This window comes from Hemiscyllium ocellatum, chromosome 43, assembly GCF_020745735.1.
Source record: "Hemiscyllium ocellatum isolate sHemOce1 chromosome 43, sHemOce1.pat.X.cur, whole genome shotgun sequence".
NCBI lineage: Eukaryota > Metazoa > Chordata > Chondrichthyes > Orectolobiformes > Hemiscylliidae > Hemiscyllium > Hemiscyllium ocellatum.
Window position 1 is genome coordinate 29,737,474 of NC_083443.1, and position 21,378 is coordinate 29,758,851.

At 46.9% G+C, this 21,378-nt stretch overlaps 1 protein-coding gene across 2 annotated transcripts; it reads right to left on the minus strand.

Annotated features, from left to right (window-relative positions):
* Positions 1-629: 629 nt before the first annotated feature.
* On the minus strand, positions 630-19,115 carry LOC132835007 (GTP-binding protein SAR1a). Of its 2 annotated transcripts, none has more exons than XM_060854235.1 (7): positions 19,074-19,115; positions 16,927-16,995; positions 15,425-15,544; positions 10,957-11,022; positions 9,678-9,781; positions 7,418-7,549; positions 630-2,923 (listed from the first exon to the last, which is right to left on the minus strand). In XM_060854235.1, the coding sequence occupies exons 2-7, from the start codon at positions 16,982-16,984 to the stop codon at positions 2,807-2,809; spliced, it is 597 nt and encodes a 198-aa protein (XP_060710218.1). In that variant the 5' UTR covers positions 16,985-16,995; positions 19,074-19,115; the 3' UTR covers positions 630-2,806. The 2 variants fall into 2 exon arrangements, with proteins under 2 accessions (XP_060710218.1, XP_060710219.1); XM_060854236.1 differs by lacking the exon at positions 19,074-19,115 and adding an exon at positions 17,831-17,850.
* Between the last annotated feature and the right edge of the window lie 2,263 nt (positions 19,116-21,378).

The following is a 21,378-nucleotide window of genomic DNA, read 5'->3' on the forward strand; positions in this document are numbered from 1 at the left end:
AGAATGCTGCGCAAAAAAATCATCATTGTGCATAGAGGTGTATAGCATGGAAAGCCGCTTCAGTCCAACTCGTCCATGCTGACCAGATATTTTAAATTAATCTAGTCATATTTGCCAGCATTTGGCCCATATCCCTCTAAACATTTCATAATCATGTACCCATCCAGGCACTTTTTAAATGCTGCCATTGTACCAGCCTCCACAACTTCCTCTGACAGCTCGTTCCTCACTCACATCACCCACTGCTTGAAAGGATTGCCTATTAGGTCCCTTTTAAATCTTTCCCCTCTCACCTTAAACCTATGCCCTCTAGTTTTGGACTCCCCTACACTGGGGAAAGTGCCTTGACTATTCACCCTATCCACCCCCCTCATGATTTTATAAACCTCTCTATGGTTACCGCTCAGCCTCCAATGCTTCAGGGAAAACAGCGCCAGCCTTTCCCTATAGCTCAAGCTCTCCAACCCTGGCAACACGCTAGTAAATCTTTTCTGAACCCTTTCAGATTAATTATCTCGAGGTGAACTGAAAGATTCAGAAATGGCATGAGATGTTGGACATCTTTTAGAAAAGTTACAAGATATTCTACTTATATAGAAAGTCACTCATGATAATGGAAAGTCAATGCATGAAGATATATAATTGTTTAATTCAAATAAAGCAATGATTTATAATACATTTATACATTGCAGGTCATCTTTCTACCAAATAGCAAATGAATTGAGTGAGGGAAAGAATTTTATTTCTAAGACTGAGTTGAAGACATCAGATTGGTAAGGGGCTAAAGTGGTCACTTATACCCTCTCAAACAGTGAGCAGCACTGATGATAACTGCAAGAACTGAGTAATATTGCGGGTACAGTGCTTACATGTTGTGTTAGGGAGAAGGTGAAAGAAAATGTTAGGTTTTGCCAGTAATGCTTAGACAGCCAAGTCCCCATGACTGCGCCAATGACAATCATCCCAACGATGGGTTACTGCAGACGCCTCTTCAGAAAAAAAAACACAAAACCTTCCTCTCGGGCAAAGACATTTTCTTTTCAATCACTAATCTGAGCACATAATTGGTTAAAAAAAAACTAAATGTGAGTAAACAAACATAACATTCCTGTTAAATAGTTCCTACTACATTCTAATTTCAGGAAGCATTGAGCCTTCATTTGGTTTTTGCCACATGGGGACCTAAGAGAGATGAGCTCTTTTGTCTAAGAAAGTCATTTACTCCTGCGCGGGGAGACAGTGCAATTTCTGATTCCAGCATCAAATAAAACTGGTTCACAGAATGCCTCCATTCTTCCAAAACTCTTGGAAAGAACATCACCATTCTGACAGACAAAAGCCTATAAAAGCAGAAAAAAAACCAATATAGTGTTGATTTACCACTACTCATTCCTTTTAAGGCTGTTCATTTGCTGTCCACATAAAATTATAATGTTGCCTCAATTTCACATCATAAGCATATCCCATGACAATGGAACAATGTAAGGTTCCATCCAGTCAGATCCTAACACGTGCAAACTGTTGAAGTGTAAGTGCGAGACATTTCCACAATATGCAGCTTACATGTCACGTCTCTATAATCACTCTAAAAGCATCAACTGTACAAATTAGATCGTATTTTAGAAAATCTTTACAATTTAAAAAGTGTGCATGAAATTGTGCAATTTTCCCAAATGTCAGTGAGTTCCCCCAAGTTCCATCGTGATGTTAACAGCTCGTGTTAATTTCAATTCGCTCACTAATCAAGTTTAAAAGCGACTTGGCATTATACTTAATCCACTTGAGTTGTTTATGCATTTTCCAATTCCCAAAGTTTTTCCATACCAAATGGAAAAATTAAACTTTGTTGACCGAGCCATCATTCTGTTATAAGTTTCATAAATCTCTGAAGTCCCAAAACAATTATACTTTATGATTATGAATGTGCAGATTACAGGAGGAGATAAGATATCTCTTATTAAAAGCTCAGCTCCTTCTCAATCACAAAATCCAACTTGCACGATATACTGATACAACAATCACTGGAGTAATGATTCTCAAAATAATTAGCCAAATTATTTGTAAATTTAGAAATTGACAGGAAATATGCCACTTAAATATCTCAAAATGTCATCACAATGTACGTAAATTGCATATCCCACCAGGAGTAAACTGAAAGCTGAAAGAACTTTCACAGGACTGTTCTCTCAGCCTCATCTTGTGGGAATAACATGAAAGAAGACATTTTGCTGGGTATATTTGAAAACCTACAAGACTGTATGCTCTAAGTCAGCCTTGAACTGTTTGTAATTTATAAACAATTCCAAATATAAACCACGTCAATGCAGATAAAGACAGACAAGAAACGTGTTCTCACTTGTGATTAGACAACCACCTGACTTGGCTACAACATGGAGGGTTGATCAGACAGCTGCTATTCCATTTACAATGTCTTGTGAGACAGGACCAAGGACATACCTGCACAGCTTCAGGGACTACTGAGCATTTCAAAAAGGGGGACCCAAAAATAAAGGCATATATTTCTGGGAATATACACCTCATTCTAATGTGAATTCTCAGCCAACACACATACAGGAACCGTAAAAAGATTACACTCTGAAAAGTACTTCCGATTTTAATCTAGATACAAACACCCAACTCGAAATTATTTTTTAAAAATGCAGCTATTCTGAATTTCCTCCTGGTTGGCATTGTGATCTCATCAACTGATGCACATCGTTTTTTTAATATAAGGAAAAGAAAACCAACAAAAACGTAGACAGCTGCAAACTAGTTCAGTCCCGAGTGGCAGAGATTTGTTTCGAGTTCAGTCAATATATTGCGAAAGCCAGCGAAATCCTTCTCCATAGCCCTGCCGCTTCAGCACACTGCACATGAACACCTCCAATGGCCGAGTGTTTAAATCTTTCAGTGGCACAATCCCCTGGAAGAGAACAAGGAAATGTAATATCCCCCAGAGTATACAAGTATTTCAGTTCCATTTACACACATTTTTCATAAATGAGGTGATCACCAACGCTTCTGTGCCCCAACTGCTTTCAGCCACAAATCCGTCGGCCACAGTCTCTAAGAAGTGGTTGGTTTGATTTTAATGCGTACAGTTTTGTATACAGTAAAATTGCGACAAGTCAAATAATGGAAGCCAGCTGTCAAATTCAAATGGAACACTAAGGTTTCACAAAAAGGAATTTAGTGAAGGCCAGACACTGAAAGTTTGATGTGAGGGATAAACATTACCACCAGATCACCATGAGATTTCCCACACTCTTTGTCATATAGTGCAATGGGATCTTTTAGATCCCACTGAGGGAGCTGATAGGACCTCAGTTTAACAGCTTTATCTGAAATTTAAACAGAACTGCAGAATTCTGAGACGCACAGGAATTGAGGTGTCCTAATTCATTTGTTTCAAAATGTTAGCACACAGATACCGCACAGGTGATTAAGGCAGCAAATGGAACGCTACCCTTTGTTACAAGAAGAACTGATCATAAATGTAAGGTGGCAATGCTTTATTAATACAGGGCACTGGTGAGACCACATCTTGAATACTGTGTCGTCTTGGTCTCCTTATTTAAGGAAGGATGTAAAAACATTGGAGGTGGGTCAGAAGGTGGTTTACTAGATTGAAACCTGGAATGAGTGGGTTGTCTTATGAGGAAAAGTTGTCTCCACTGCAGTTTAGAAGAGTGGGGAGTGATGTGACTGAAGTGTGTGAAATCCTGAACGGTTATGATAAGATGGAGAAGATGCACTTTCCTCTTGTGGGAGGGCCCAGAACTGGGGGCTATTGTTTTAAAATTAGGTGTCGTCCTTTTAGAACAGAGAGGAGGTGAAATTATATTCTTCAGAGGAACTGCCTCAGAAAGCGGAGAAGATTGGATCATTGAATATTTTTAAGGCAGAGGTGGACCCTTGCGGGGCAAGAAACATTATCAGCAATAGAAGGGAGTGTGGAATTTGAAACATAAACACACCAGCCAAAACTTTAGTGAATAACAAAGCAGTCTGGAAGGGCCAAATGCCCTACTGTGCTCTGAATTCCTGTTTGTAAAGCACCATCTCCCTCCACAGTGCACAGCTTGATTAGATTTTGCTGAGAGGTTTAATTCCCAAGTATCGAGAGTGGATCTTGAACCCCAGCTTTCTGACTCGGAGGTAAGTAAGTGCGACCCATAGTGTTAGGTAAAGGGGTAAATGTAGGGGAATGGGTGGGTTGCGCTTCGGCGGGTCGGTGCGGACTTGGTGGGCCGAAGGGCCTGTTTCCACACTGTCAGTAATCTAATCTAATCTACCCCATGGAACAGATATCTAAAAATATACCCTGCAAACAAAATGCACTCAGTTAGCATTATGATAGAGCCTCCTGCTTTGCAAGGCTTTAGAAGCCAATCATGATTCTCGAAAGGTCAAACAGACACAAAGCTAGAACAGCCTTTGATCTGCCTACAGCCTTATCGGCAGAAGGACCAAACCTTCAACTTGTTAAAACAGCTTGAGCTGATTGCATCTTCCGATTTAAAAAGCATTCTTTAGCAACCAATAAACTGTTCCCTTTTCTCAGTGGTGAGTTTGACCTAGTTTTGTTTTTACTACATGTCTGTCTCCATTTATTTTCCTGACTGATCTGCAGAGTCAACAGTAATAAGATCCTGTGTACTTTCTGCTGGCAATGACGCACTCAGTACAGTAAATTTAGCCTCCTCAGTTGGGTCACTGATGTATACAGAAAGTTACAATTACCAGGTTCAATTGCCGGTCTGTACTGAGTTGGATGGTCTCCGTCATAACTGCTTTCAGTGCCCATGGGCCACGGAAGCAAACAAGAAAATACGAGTGTTTTCTCAATCAGAGTTCAGTTCCCCAGGAAAGTGAAGATGTGTGGGTGTGAAGCAAAGGCAGGGTCAGGATTGGCTGTGATCAACGACTCCCCCTCTAGTGCTGGAACATCCTGTGAACACAGAGTCCTGTCTCTCTCTCTCACGGAGACTGGTCACTTGATCAGGATATCAAGCACCTGGGACCATCCCTCACAAGAATCAGCACTTTTACTTATTTCCTTTTAACCGAAGGGCCTGTTTCCACACTAAGTAATCTAATCTAAATTTAAAAAGGGCCATTACACTAATGAAGGGCCTAACACTTCCATAATACAGTTCATTAAAAAACAACAAAAAACATTTCTGTCAGAATAGTCAGCAACACTATTGTAGCACTGAGGGAGTCCTGTGTTTCTGAAAGGTGAGATGTTAAATCTGGGCTGAATAGGTCACAGAAGTCATGCTCATCCATGCTGATCAGACACCCTAACCTAATTGCCAGCACCTGGCCCATATCCCCCTCAAACCCTTCCTATTCATATACCCATCCAGATGCCTTTTCAATGTTGTAGTTGTATCAGCCTCCACCATTTCCTCTGGCAGCTCATTCCATACACACACCGCTGTGCACCCAGACAATCTCGGTCAGTCTCGAGATGCCCTGCATGGATGTGAAAGGGGACAGGTGCGCCTAGAGTTAATGATCTCCTCCATTCTGCCGATACCTTACCCTCACGCTCTCTGCCACTGCACCTTCTTCCCACTCAGGCTCATGCTCTCACTAACGCCTGCAACATCAGCCACCCCCACCCCTCGATCTCGCCTACCCACCACTAATTCTGAGTGAGTGAGTGAGCCGCACACTCAGGACACCCCTCCACATACCCCAAACAGCAACAGGCAGTAATTCCCCTTGACAGGCAACACGCCTTATGAGAATTGTGCCTCAATGTTGGGAAAAATTAAAAGATGCAGTGGGATGCTCTGACATCGAGAAAGCCTACTCAGGACTGCAATTCTGATACATTTCTCAACTCAGCCCATTTCAGTCAGGCCACTATAAGGTTCTGGCCAGGGTTTCTATTATAAGAGCACTCTCTGTAGAAACTGATTTTATCACCACATTATAGCTTGCAAAACAAAACTGATAAGATCATTAATTTGATGACCAACATAGACTGCAAAATTGCACACTTCAAATCATACTTATCTGACATTCTAGTTTACACCCTCAATTAAGAAATTTTCACAAAAAGGCTTTTTTATTCATTCGTGGGATGTGGGTGTCGCTGGCTGGGCCAGCATTTGTCACCCATCTTTAACTGTCCTGGAGGTGGTGGTGGCGAGATGCCTTCTTGTACATCTTGGCGCAGTCTATTTGGTGTACCCACAATGCTGGACAAGGGGGAATTCCACGGTTTTGACACGGATGGAGCGGCAATATTTGTGGGTGGCACAGTGGTTAGCACTGCTGCCTCACAGCGCCAGACACCTGGGTTCAATTCCCGCCTCAGGTGACTGACTGTGTGGAGTTTGCACGTTCTCCCAGTGTCTGCGTGGGTTTCATCCGGGTGCTCCGGTTTCCTCCCACAATCCAAAGATGTGCGGGTCAGGTGAATTGGCCACGCTAAATTGCCCGTAGTGTTAGGGAAGGGGTATATGCAGGGGAATTCAGCGCTTTGGCGGGTCGGTGTGGACTTGTTGGGCCGAAGGGCCTGTTTCCACACTGTAAGTAATCTAATCTAATCTAATATTTCCTACATCAGGATGGTGAGTGGTTTGAAGGGAGTTTGCCACATATCTGCTGCCCTGGTCCTTCTAAATGCAAGTGGTTGTGAGTTTAGAAAGTGTTGTCCAAGGAGCCTTGATGAAGTTCTGCAGTGTAGATGATACACAGAGCTGGTACTGAGCATCAGTGGTGGAGGGAATGGACGTTTGTGGATGTGGTGCCAATCAAGCAGGCTTTGTCCTGGATGGTGTCAAGCTTTTTGAGTGTTGTTGGAGCTGCCCCCATCCAGGCCGGTGGGGAGTATTCCATCACACTCCTGCCTTGTGCCTTGCAGACGGTGGACAGGTTTTGGGGAGTCAGGAGGCGAGTTACTACTCCTAGCCTCTGACTGGTTCTTGTAGCCACTGTGTTAATATGGCTAGTCCAGTCCAGTTTCTGTGAGGAATCGCACAACATAAATTCTATAGATAGCCCAGATACATGGAAGATACTGTTCAAGAATGTTGGAGGAGTGGCAATCTTCATTCCATCCTCAACCAACACCAACCAGCAGATTAACAGGTGATTCTTTATAAGAGGAGAAAGTGAGGACTGCAGATACTGGAGATCAGAGCTGAAAATGTGTTGCTGGAAAAGCGCAGCAGGTCAGGCAGCATCCAAGGAGCAGGAGAATCGACGTTTCAGGCATGAGCCCTTCTTCATTCATCGACACTCCTTTTCCTTGGATGCTGCCTGGCCTGCTGCGCTTTTCCAGGAACACATTTTCATTCTTCACAAGAACCCACTTGCTTCCAAAAGTAATTTGCCTTGTACGAAGCCCGGCAATTGGACACTTTACAAATCATGCTGTTCCTGCTCACAGCTTTACCTTCCCTGTCGTTTGTCCAAACAGGCCAAAGATCTCCCGAAGCTTTTCCTCACTGATGGCCTCTGATCGATCGATTTTATTGCCCAGGATGAGAACGGGAACATTGGATATTGTTTCATCTGTCATTAATGCCTGGAAGGAAGGGAAGGAAGGGGAGGGTGGACAGAGAAAGAGAAAGAGAAACGATGGGAGTTTTTACTTCAAAAACACAATCTACATTTGATCAATGGAAACAAAATTATTATTCAACACTGGAACATAATGACAGCAACAGTCGACTGCAAAATGGACCATCCAACAATACCAGGCATCAATAACTTATAAAAGACTACCTCATGGGAACACTTCACTTTCAAAAAACTACCTCTCATAGGTCGACACACTATTTTGTGTTCCAGTATAAAATGCATTTCGTAGCTCAGGGACGGTAATTACTACTTTATTTCTTCCAATTTCCCTCCTCCTCTGTGATGTTGTCACTGAAGCAAAGAACAATATCTTAGCAGATGTTAAAGCTATGGGATAGCTACAGTTGAGCAGTGTCTCTTTGCATTTATAGCAAATATGAATGGCCATTCAGCCCCCTCAAGTCTGTTCTGCCACATCCAATAGTTGAGCTGTATCTTGTCAGGGGAGGCGATGATCTAGTGTTATTATAGGTGGACTGTTAACTCAGCCATCCAGATAATGTTCTGGGGACACAGGTTCCAATCCCACCAATCCTGGTGGAGGAATTTGAATTAAGTAAAAAAAAATTGGAATTAAGTCTAATGACGACCATGAATCCACTGTCAATTGTCAGAAAAAGTCACCCAAATTCACTGATGTCCTGAGAGAAGGAAACTGCCATCCTTACCTGGCCTGGCCTATATGTGGCTTCAGACCCACAGGAACGCAGCTCACCAGGAGAGTGCCACAAGGATCGGTGCTGGGTCCACTGCTTTTTGTAATTTATATAAATGATTTGGACGTGAACATACGAGGTTAAGCTAGTAAGTTTGCAGATGTCACGAAAATTGGAGGTGCAGTGGACAATAAAGAAGCTTACCTCAGAGTACAACGGGATCTTGATCAGATGGACCAATGGGCTGAGGAGTGGCAGATGGAGTTTAATTCCGATGAATGTATGGTGTTGCATTTTGGAAAAACAAATCAGAACAAGACCTATACACTTAATGGTGAGGTCCTGGGTAGTGTTGTTGAACAAACAGACCTTGGAGTTCATAACTCCTTGAAAGTGGAGTTGCAAGTAGAGAGGATAGTGAAGGTGGCATTTGGTATGCTTTCCTTTATTAGTCAGAGTATTGAGTATAGGGGTTGGGAGGTCATGTTGCGGCTGTACAGGACATTGGTTAGGCCACTATTGAAATATTGCATTCAATTCTCATCACCTTCCTAATGGAAAGACGTTGAGAAACTTTAAAAGGTTCAGAAAAGATTTACAAGGATGTTGCCAGGGTTGGAGGATTTGAGCTATAGGGAGAGGTTGAACAGGCTGGGGCTGTTTTCCCTGGAGCATCTTGAGGCTTGACCTTATAGAGTTTTATAAAATCATGAGGGGCTTGGATAGAATAAATTGACCATGTCTTTTCCCTGGGTTGGGGGAGTCCAGAACTAGAGGGCATAGGTTTAGGGTGAAAGGGGACAAATTTAAGAGAGACTTAAGGGGCAACATTTTCACACAGAGGGTGGTGCGTGTATGGAATGAGCTGCCAGAGGAAGTGGTGGAGAATAGTACAATTTACAACATTTAAAAGTCATCTGGATGGGTTTATGAATAGGAAGAGTTCAGAGGGATATGGGCCGGGTGCTGGCCAGTGGGACTAGATTAGGTTGGGATATCTGGTTGGCATGGACAGGTTGGATCGAAGGGTCTGTTTCCGTGCTGTACATTTCTATGACTTTTAACTACCCCCGGACAATTAGGGATGGGCAATAAATTGTGACCTATCCAACAATGCCCTCATCCCCATGAATGAATTAAAAAACACATCCATTGTCATTGAGTTGTTGGTAATGATAAGTTGCCCTAATTCCTGTGCATCGCTAATTCAAGGAACTGAGGCCACGCCCTATCACTGCATCGAGCTAATTGAGGAGAAACTAAAAGACCCTTATTTTCCTGCGTTCAAACAGTCGCCAAAACATTGACTGGAGGGGCTCCACATCCATGATGTAGCTAGCATCCAAAGCCAGCAAGTAATCACCTTTCAATTTTATGTACACGGCCCCATAAATCCCTCAACATTGTTCCACTTACATCAAGCTCGACTTTAGATTCAGCAAGCCGCGAGTAGTCTGCACAGTCGACCAGAAAGACAATTCCATTTATGGCGGGGAGGTAGTTCTTCCAGACTCGCCTGGCTGTAAATAAGCAGACATTCATGAAAGCGATATTAAAAAGCTAGCCAGTAAAATTAAAAATCCTAGGAGGAATTCCGGCGAGTGTTCCCCAGCTACGAAGGTGGAACTTGCTAACCACATGGAGTCATTGCAAAGACATGGACTTTCCACACCGTAGGGACTCTACGATTCTAAGGGGAAGCTCGAAGAACCTGAGGGAGGAAAAGAATCCGTGGATAAGGCAAGATAAAACGTGGGCGATGGAGGCGGCCTGGGTGCGCCATAACCACCAGAATGGGCTGAGTGGCCTGTCACTGTGATTCCTACATTCAGCCAAACGGAGATTAATTGATCACTTTCATTCGCAAGGAGGTGTGGAAGCTAGCTCACATTGTACAGGAACACCCCAATAGATTGCTCATATTTGTGGCTTCATTTCATCTTCCAAAATGTGATGCTTGAATTTACATAAATAGGAGGAAATGCCACAAGCAGCTCTTTCAGGTTTGCTCTGGAACATGAAGGAGAAGTAAATGCCAGTTATAGCAGCATCTAGCAGACAGCACCGAGCCAAATTTTACAGGCCAGCCAATCTTACCACGGAAAGTTTAGTTGATAATGGAGCACTGAGACAGTAACTGGCCGAATGCAAAGTGTTATAAAATGCTTCAGAGAGACGTGGTAAGTGCTTTTTAAAAAAATTATTGAACATGAATAAATAAAAATCTGAATGAAATATGATTTTTCCCCTTTTCCTCCCAATCACCCCTTAAACAACGTCTGTAGGGATACAGTCCTACTGACATTTTCCAAAAATCCACTTAAGTAAGGCAAACCAAGACGTGACTTTCAGTCAATACCACACCTTTTAAGATAGTGAAATTTTTCAAAGTGCTTATCATAAACAGCATCAAGCAAAGATTTGACATTAAGCTAATGAAGGCAATGCATGAGACAGGTATGGATGTGAGGACTTCCAGAAAACGATGCTGGATTGTGATCAGGAGCAGCAATTTTGGCCCATCATCCTAAATCTAGGCCTAGACATAGGAATTATAGGTTGGTTGACACAGAGATAATTTCCAATTCAGCATGCTGGCACACTGCATTGTATATGCTAATCCTGATCAAGAGACAGAAAAGTAAAACATTTTGATGCACATGCAGCAGCTTTGTGTTTCCACACAGTATCCTACCTTGTGTATGACCTCCAAGGTCAAACGTAGTGAATGTCATTCCGGCAATCGTCAGCTCCTCTGATGCTACAATGAAGACAGTTGCAATCAGAATACACTCTGGTGACCGACATTTAATTGTGATGAGCAATCAAATCCAGAACTGTTGCTAGGCGATGTAGAATTTGAATATTGCTCAAAAGAGAAAACATGGCCAAAGGTTTTCACTTTGCAAGCACCAGAACAGACACAATAGTGACAAATTTCAAATGACTACAACAATTTTTACTACTGGTGGAAAGGAGACCTTGGGCTGGCAAATTGAATCTGACCTGCAGAGGCATTGTCATGAAGAAAGGAACTGTGGAGCTATAGAATTCCTAACTCCCAGGTAATTAAAAAAGGTCAAGGCTTCAACATATTCTTCTTGTTTGCAGTAAGCAGGCCATAAGACATAGGAGCAGAAGTAGAGCATTCAGCATCAAGGCTGTCTGCCATTCATTGAAGTCATGGCTGACAGGATAATCCTCAACTCCACTTCCCTGTCTACTCCTTATAACCTGTCATTCCTTTACTGATAAAATATTATGGCTGAAAATGTGTTGCTGGTTTAAAGCGCAGGTCAGGCAGCATCCAGGGAACAGGAAATTCGACGTTTCGGGCACAAGCCCTTCATCAGGAATGAGGAAAGTGTGTCCAGCAGGCTAAGATAAAAGGTAGGGAGGAGGGACTTTAGGGAGGGGCGATGGAGATGTGATAGGTGGAAGGAGGTCAAGGTGAGGGTGATAGGCCGGAGTGGGGTGGGGGTGGAGAGGTCAGGAAGAAAATTGCAGGTTAGGAGGGCGGTGCTGAGTTCGAGGGAATCGACTGAGACACGGTGGGAGGAGGGGAAATGAGTAGTTTGGCGCACCGACCTTTATACCGCTGAGGCCAAACGCCAGCTCGCGGACACCTCCTCCTATTGCCCCCTTGACCATGACCCCACCTCCCACCACCAAACCATCATATCTCAGACCATCCATCACATCATCACCTCAGGGGATCTCCCATCCACCGCCTCCAACCTCATAGTCCCACAACCCCGCACCGCCCGTTTCTACCTCCTGCCCAAAATCCACAAACCTGACTGCCCCAGCCGACCCATTGTCTCAGCCTGCTCCTGCCCCACCGAACTCATCTCCGCGTACCTCGACACGGTTCTGTCCCCCTTAGTCCAAGAACTCCCCACCTACATTTGGGACACCACCCACGCCCTGCACCTCCTCCATGATTTCCGCTTCCCCGGTCCCCAACGTCTTATCTTCACGATGGACATCCAGTCCCTGTACACCTCCTTCCCCATCACGAAGGACTCAAAGCCCTCCGCTTCTTCCTTTCCCGCCGCACCAACCAGTACCCTTCCACCGACACCCTCCTTCGACTGACTGAACTGGTCCTCACCCTGAATAACTTCTCTTTTCAATCCTCCCACTTCCTCAAACTAAAGGAGTTGCCATGGGCACCCGCATGGGCCCCAGCAATGCCTGTCTCTTCGTAGGATATGTGGAACAGTCCATCTTCTGCAACTACACTGGCACCACCCCCCACCTTTTCCTTCGCTACATCGATGACTGTATCGGCACTGCCTCGTGCTCCCACGAAGAGGTTGAACAGTTCATCAACTTTACTAACACCTTCCATCCCGACCTGAAATTCACCTGGACTGTCTCAGACTCCTCCCTCCCCTTCCGAGGCCTTTCCATTTCTATCTCGGGCGACCGAATCAACACAGACATCTACTATAAACCAACTGACTCCCACAGTTACCTGGACTACACCTCCTCCCACCCTGCCCCCTGTAAAAACGCCATCCCATATTCCAAATTCCTTCGTCTCCGCCGCATCTGCTCCCAGGAGGACCAGTTCCAATACCGTACAGTCCAGATGGCCTCCTTCTTCAAGGACCGCAGATTCCCCCCAGACATGATCGACGATGCCCTCCAACGCATCTCCTCCACTTCCCGCTCCTCCGCCCTTGAGCCCCGCTCCTCCGCCCGCCACCAAGACAGAACCCCACTGGTTCTCACCTACCACCCCACCAACCTCCATATACAACGGAGGTTTCCTGATGAAGGGCTCTGGCCCGAAACGTCGAATTTCCTGTTCCTTGGATGCTGCCTGACCTGCTGTGCTTTAACCAGCAACACATTTTCAGCTCTGATCTCCAGCATCTGCAGACCTCACTTTTTATCCGTATACAGCGTATCATCCGCCGTCATTTCCGCCACTTCCAAACGGACCCCACCACCAGGGATATATTTCCTTTCCCTCCCCTCCCCTGTCAGCATTCCATAAAGACCACTCCCTTCGTGACTCCCTCGTCAGGTCCACACCCCCCACCAACCCAACCTCCACTCCCGGCACCTTCCCCTGCAACTGCAGGAAATGCAAAACTTGCGCCCACACCTCCTCCCTTACCTCTCTCCAAGGCCCCAAGGGATCCTTCCATAGCCGCCACAAATTCACCTGTACCTCCACACACATCATCTATTGCATCCGCTGCACCCGATGTGGCCTCCTCTATATTGGGGAGACGGGCTGCCTACTTGCGAAACGCTTCAGAGAACACCTCTGGGACGCCCGGACCAACCAACCCAACCACCACGTGGCTCAACACCCTCCCACTGCACCAAGGACATGCAGGTCCTTGGACTACTCCATCGTCAGAACATAACAACACGACAGTTGGAAGAAGAGCGCCTCAACTTCTGCCTAGGAACCCTCCAGCCACAAGGGATGAACTCAGATTTCTCCAGTTTCCTCATTTCCCCTCCCCCCACCTTGTCTCAGTCAATTCCCTCGAACTCAGCACCGCCCTCCTAACCTGCAATCTTCTTCCTGACCTCTCCGCCCCCACCCCACTCCGGCCTATCACCCTCACCTTGACCTCCTTCCACCTATCACATCTCCGTCGCCCATCCCCAAGTCCCTCCTCCCTACCTTTTATCTTAGCCTGCTGGACACACTTTCCTCATTCCTGACGAAGGGCTTGTGTCCGAAACGTCGAATTTCCTGTTCCTTGGATGCTGCCTGACCTGCTGTGCTTTAACCAGCAACACATTTTCAGCTCTGATCTCCAGCATCTGCAGACCTCACTTTTTACTCGAAAATATTATGGCTGCCTCAGCCTTGAATATCATTAGTGACTCAGTCTTGACAGTCCTCTGTAGTAAAGATTTCCAGATAAACTATTTCTGAGAGACTAAATTCCTCTTCTGTGTCAACAACCTTCCTGCATCCTGAACAGGTCCAGTGTGTGAACTTATGCTTCTAGTAAGCACAGATGAGCCACAATACAGGCTCCGCTGATACATTAAATTGGTGTCACAGTTAGCCAAGTTGGGATTGCTCAATAAATACTGTCCAGAATCACATCCAATATTAGATCCTTTGTGTTTTGTAAGGGCAGGCTGTGTCCTCTCTACATCGTGTATTGTGAACAACGGAAGAAACATGCTGTTTAATCAATTAGCCAATTCCTGGGTCAAATGGCTTTTGTACACTGACTAAAAGGTGGTCTGCCGACATCACTATTGAGTATGTGATGTATGAGTTTCAATGCTACGTATGATACCAGTACATTCCAATGATTGGAGAGTATTTGCAAAACTAATGCTGAGCATGATCAAAAGCTTTGACAATGTCTTGCTTTTCAGGATGAAAGCCAGAGCTGTACACTCATAGATACTCAGACTGTACCCCTCCCCCCAACATTCTCTCTCACAGACACACAGCGCTCTGTATAACTGAGGATCTGGGACTGTTTGTTCATGGCTGCAGAATTACAACAGATCAGCTAGTGCTCATTCACTTAGTGACGAGGCAGGGATTTATAAGGCATAGGATCAAGTCATGATGGGTGTCATAATTCGTATGAACAGGTTGGTTAAAAAGTATCTATTCAATAACTAAACATAAACATTCACAGGATTCCTGTTGGGAAAAATAGGTTCAGGGACTTTGAAAGAGAGCAGATGCAAATCTTCAACCTGCCATTTGTAAACTTGCCTCCAAGTATAGTTCACAGCTGCTACATTATGTAACTACAAAAGGGCACAAACACAATGTTCCTACTCAGCTGCACCAACTTTCAAGTTGCTCAAACTAACCAGTTGTACTGCTCTGATTTGGGATTTACCCAGCAAAGGATTGGCAGCATAAAGGGGAGACCTTTTTAAATTGCCCAGCATAAAAATTCACCAGGGCTGGACACCAAATCTGAAGTACAAATTAAGACTTGGCTCCGTGAGCAGGATTCAAGGGGCGAGAGTCGAATACCGCCCCAGTCCCTTCTTGTATTGGCTTTATTCAATAATGCAGATTGGGAGAAGGAGAGAAATGTACATTAATCAATTCACGTTGTGCACCTAAGTGAATACTCAGCATTTGTAAGTAAAGAACTTCGACACAGACCAAAGCAAGCTTCCGTGATTCCACTGTCAGTACTCACTGGGATGTAATGTGGGAACATGCTGCCCCAGTCTGTTATCTTTCAGCATGTGCAGTAAAGTGGTTTTGCCAGCATTATCCAAGCCAAGGAAGACCAGTTTTCCCGATTTCTTGTATAGCCCTGACAAAGAGAAACAAAAAAATAAACTAGGTAATATAGTTTGCATTTGCTCAATGTGTTTTGCAGTTTAACTAGCTGTTGATCCAACAGCATTATTTCAAAAAAAAAGGGCCGAACGTTCTTCAAAGTGTCCTGGCTAATACCCACCTCTGGATCAATGTCACCAAAAACAGATTACCCGCTCATTACAACCTTGATTCTCCTGGGATCTTGCTGTGTGTAAACTGGTTGCACGTTTGTTGCATTACAGCAGTGCAAAAGTGCTTCACTGGCTGGAGAACACGGAGGCAAAAACAGGAAGTGTTGCAGAAATTCACCAGTTCTTGCAGCAACCATGTTGGGAAAAACAGACTGAAACCTCAAGCCCAGTGATGTACGTTCAATTCTGAACTCAAGTGTCAACTCTGTCGATGCTGCAAGAACTGAGTTCCAGCCCTCGGTTTCTATTTCCTATCTCGTAACAGCTGCAGTTGTACATTTTTTTTGAGTGCAAAGACACAACCTAGAAGTACTTTTAAACATGCCCTTATTTGTCACATTACAAATATCTCACTTAACAGAAATGTTTCAATTCTCAGAGTGCTGTTACGTGGCTCGTGGTCAAGTAGAGGAAGACCTGTTGCTTCCACTGGTGGAAACTCTCACAACGTATAATGTGTAATTCAGCTATATCCCTTTACTTCTGTAGACATGACAATAAAGAATATCCTGTTCCAAAAGCACAGCTTATATTTGGTGAATCTTCTTGCTGGGAACTACAAGTTAACTGTTCTTGCACAAATCCTCAGATCAGTTAACGATGTATATTTCTTAATATAAAGTGTGACAACAAAAATTTGCCTATGTGATGCCTGATGTCAAACAATTTTCATCTTGAACATGACTGGAAAAGAGTTATGTCACATGTACAGCCGCTAGCTTAGAGTTTGATCACTTGCTGTCAGACCGAAGATTGAAAGCAGCTCATGTTAACCTTACACTAAAGCCTGATGGCTGCAAGAGAGAGATTCAAATGCTTGCAGCTCTCAAGTTACACCTTTTAGTGTGAATCACGCCAAAGTGGGAGAGAGCTCATAACATACAGAGCTCAACCGCTCCATTCAATATGTACAGAGATGCTTTCACAAGCAACTTAATTTATCAAACGTGAAGTCTAACACAAGCATGTTTTACAGTCCTATTTCATGTGACACTGGTGTTACGCTGCCTCTAAATGTCACCCCTTTGTGACAGACTCTCACACTCCTGTATCCTGGAGTCAGATTGGGTTTGGATGGTGGAATTGGGTGTTTGCTTTGCCCTTGCTCCAAGTACAGCCTGCAGCCAGGATGAGGGGGTAATAAGGAAAAAGCCGATCCAGGACATGGCTCCGAGTCACTTACCCAGGAACTGTAGCATGCTGGTGAAGCCATTGTACAGCCAGTCGAGAAGACCCGACATTGCTGACACACCTACAGCAGGAAAAAGAACAAACTCAAATCACAGCAGATCCCCTGAAAATGAAATGCTCACCTCAGCTCATGGCCACACAGCTCATTAATTCACTGATTCATTCTAACTTTATCCACTCCCTTTGCCCTTTTATTCTTTGGTACCATTAGCTAAGAAAAATCCAACTAAAACTGAACTAGTTCTCTACTGCATCAGATACAAAGACTGCTTTATCACTGCCCAAGATACGGCAAATCAAATGCTGCTGACGAAAGATGGCAAGGTATTTCAGATTGTGGGTCTGGGACGCCCCCATACAAATTCTGGGGCCTGTGTCTCACAGGCAGCGATGACCTGCTCTGAAGCTCTGACTTGAGATCATAGCAATGGCCATCTTACAGCTCTCTCCACTCCTTGAAGTTGAGGGAATAGGTTTGGAGCACACGAGAGTAAGGTTACACCTCACCAGATCTCCTGGCATTACTCGCTGAAGGACGTTCCCTTGATGTCTAGCTCAGAGAAGGTGAGTTGGGAGTTGAGTCTTTGATGTTCTGTATTGAAATGCAGCACAGAACAAGCAGGAAGCTGATCAGAACATTCTGCTGGTGCCGGCTCATGAAGGGACCTCTCTCATTAATGCCCCCCAACTCCTGTATCAGCATTCCTGTCAAATTCAAAATATTAAACTCAGCTGCCCCGTGGGAAGTGAATCACTGACTGAGCCACAGGTTTACAGGCCCAGCCCAGTCTCTTATCCTTCAGGGTTAGACTGCCTTTACTGTTTATCCCAACCTGGATATACCGTTCCTTCCACCCGTAAATCACCAACACCCCCAAACCACCGCCCTCACTCACTGTCCAGTTCCGAGCACAGCTCCTTCTCCACAGCCTCTCCATGACCCTTCTTCACACATCTTCCCAGATCCCATCCCTGTTGCCCCTCACCCTCCCAATCACCCCATCCCCCAAAACCCCTGCATATCACCACAACACCCAAACACCCTCTCACCGACAACCACTCACATCCCCACAGCCCCCACTCAGGAACAATCCTTCACACCAAACAAGCCTCAGCCCCTCTCACCGACAACCCCTCACCCCAAACACACCCCCACCGCCCGCACCCACAACCCCTCACCCCAAACACCCCCCCACCGCCCTCACCCACAACCCCTCACCCCAAACACCCCCCCACCGCCCGCACCCACAACCCCTCACCCCAAACACCCCCCCAGCCCCCACTCACCGACAACCCCTCACCCCAAACACCCCCCCACCGCCCGCACCCACAACCCCTCACCCCAAACACCCCCCCAGCCCCCACTCACCGACAACCCCTCACCCCAAACACACCCCCACCGCCCGCACCCACAACCCCTCACCCCAAACACCCCCCCACCGCCCGCACCCACAACCCCTCACCCCAAACACACCACCAGCCCCCTCTCACCGACAACCCCTCACCCCAAACACCCCCCCACCGCCCTCACCCACAACCCCTCACCCCAAACACACCCCCACCGCCCGCACCCACAACCCCTCACCCCAAACACCCCCCCACCGCCCTCACCCACAACCCCTCACCCCAAACACCCCCCCACCGCCCTCACCCACAACCCCTCACCCCAAACACCCCCCCACCGCCCGCACCCACAACCCCTCACCCCAAACACCCCCCCAGCCCCCACTCACCGACAACCCCTCACCCCAAACACACCCCCCACCGCCCTCACCCACAACCCCTCACCCCAAACACCCCCCCACCGCCCTCACCCACAACCCCTCACCCCAAACACCCCCCCACCGCCCTCACCCACAACCCTCACCCCAAACACACCCCCACCGCCCGCACCCACAACCCCTCACCCCAAACACCCCCCCACCGCCCTCACCCACAACCCCTCACCCCAAACACACCCCCACCGCCCGCACCCACAACCCCTCACCCCAAACACCCCCCCACCGCCCTCACCGACAACCCCTCACCCCAAACACCCCCCCACCGCCCTCACCGACAACCCCTCACCCCAAACACCCCCCCAGCCCCATCTCACAGACAACCCCTCCCCCTCTACCCCCCCGTCCCCATGTCACCCACCGGCAGCGCCTGCCCGCCGCCACAACACCGGAAACTCACAGAGAGAAAGAGAAACTACTTCCGGGGTCACGGCCGGTCAGCTGACCCAGAGAGTGGGAGGGGCGGGGACAGAGAGAGAGGGGGGAATGGGGATAAAGGAGAGAGAGAGAGGGGGAATGGGGATAAAGGAGAGAGAGAGAGAGGGGGAATGTGGGAGAGAGAGAGAGAGAGAGAGGGGGGAATGGGGATAAAGGAGAGAGAGAGAGAGAGAGAGAGGGGGGAATGGGGATAAAGGAGAGAGAGAGAGGGGGAATGGGGATAAAGGAGAGAGAGAGAGGGGGAATGGGGATAAAGGAGAGAGAGAGAGAGAGAGGGGGGAATGGGGATAAAGGAGAGAGAGAGAGAGAGGGGGGAATGGGGATAAAGGAGAGAGAGAGAGAGAGGGGGGAATGGGGATAAAGGAGAGAGAGAGAGGGGGAATGGGGATAAAGGAGAGAGAGAGAGAGAGAATGGGGATAAAGGAGAGAGAGAGAGAGAGGGGGGAATGGGGATAAAGGAGAGAGAGAGAGAGAGGGGGGAATGGGGATAAAGGAGAGAGAGAGAGAGGGGGAATGGGGATAAAGGAGAGAGAGAGAGGGGGAATGGGGATAAAGGAGAGAGAGAGAGAGAGAGGGGGGAATGGGGATAAAGGAGAGAGAGAGAGAGAGAGGGGGGAATGGGGATAAAGGAGAGAGAGAGAGAGAGAGGGGGGAATGGGGATAAAGGAGAGAGAGAGGGGGAATGGGGATAAAGGAGAGAGAGAGAGGGGGAATGGGGATAAAGGAGAGAGAGAGAGAGAGAATGGGGATAAAGGAGAGAGAGAGAGAGAGGGGGGAATGGGGATAAAGGAGAGAGAGAGAGGGGGGAATGGGGATAAAGGAGAGAGAGAGAGGGGGAATGGGGATAAAGGAGAGAGAGAGAGGGGGAATGGGGATAAAGGAGAGAGAGAGAGAGAGAGGGGGGAATGGGGATAAAGGAGAGAGAGAGAGAGAGAGGGGGGAATGGGGATAAAGGAGAGAGAGAGAGAGGGGGGAATGGGGATAAAGGAGAGAGAGAGAGAGAGAGGGGGGAATGGGGATAAAGGAGAGAGAGAGAGAGAGAGAGGGGGGAATGGGGATAAAGGAGAGAGAGAGAGAGAGAGAGAGGGGGGAATGGGGATAAAGGAGAGAGAGAGAGAGAGAGAGGGAATGGGGAATGGGGAAAAAGGAGAGAGAGAGAGAGGGGGAATGGGGATAAAGGAGAGAGAGAGAGAGAGAGAGGGGAATGGGGATAAAGGAGAGAGAGAGAGAGAGGGGGAATGGGGATAAAGGAGAGAGAGAGAGAGAGGGGGGAATGGGGATAAAGGAGAGAGAGAGAGAGAGAGGGGGGAATGGGGATAAAGGAGAGAGAGAGAGAGAGGGGGGGAATGGGGATAAAGGAGAGAGAGAGAGAGAGGGGGAATGGGGATAAAGGAGAGAGAGAGAGAGAGAGGGGGGGGAATGGGGATAAAGGAGAGAGAGAGAGAGAGAGGGGGAATGGGGATAAAGGAGAGAGAGAGAGGGGGAATGGGGATAAAGGAGAGAGAGAGAGAGAGAGGGGGGAATGGGGAATGGGGAATGGGGAAAAAGGAGAGAGAGAGAGAGGGGGAATGGGGATAAAGGAGAGAGAGAGAGAGAGAGAGGGGGAATGGGGATAAAGGAGAGAGAGAGAGAGAGGGGGAATGGGGATAAAGGAGAGAGAGAGAGAGAGAGGGGGAATGGGGATAAAGGAGAGAGAGAGAGAGAGAGAGGGGGGAATGGGGAATGGGGAATGGGGAAAAAGGAGAGAGAGAGAGAGGGGGAATGGGGATAAAGGAGAGAGAGAGAGAGAGAGAGGGGAATGTGGGAGAGAGAGAGAGAGAGGGGGAATGGGGATAAAGGAGAGAGAGAGAGAGAGGGGGGGAATGGGGATAAAGGAGAGAGAGAGAGAGAGAGGGGGGAATGGGGATAAAGGAGAGAGAGAGAGGGGGGGGGGGAATGGGGATAAAGGAGAGAGAGAGAGAGAGGGGGAATGGGGATAAAGGAGAGAGAGAGAGAGAGAGGGGGGGGAATGGGGATAAAGGAGAGAGAGAGAGAGAGGGGGAATGGGGATAAAGGAGAGAGAGAGAGGGGGAATGGGGATAAAGGAGAGAGAGAGAGAGAGAGGGGGGAATGGGGATAAAGGAGAGAGAGAGAGAGAGAGGGGGGGGGAATGGGGATAAAGGAGAGAGAGAGAGAGAGAGGGGGGAATGGGGATAAAGGAGAGAGAGAGAGAGAGGGGGAATGGGGAT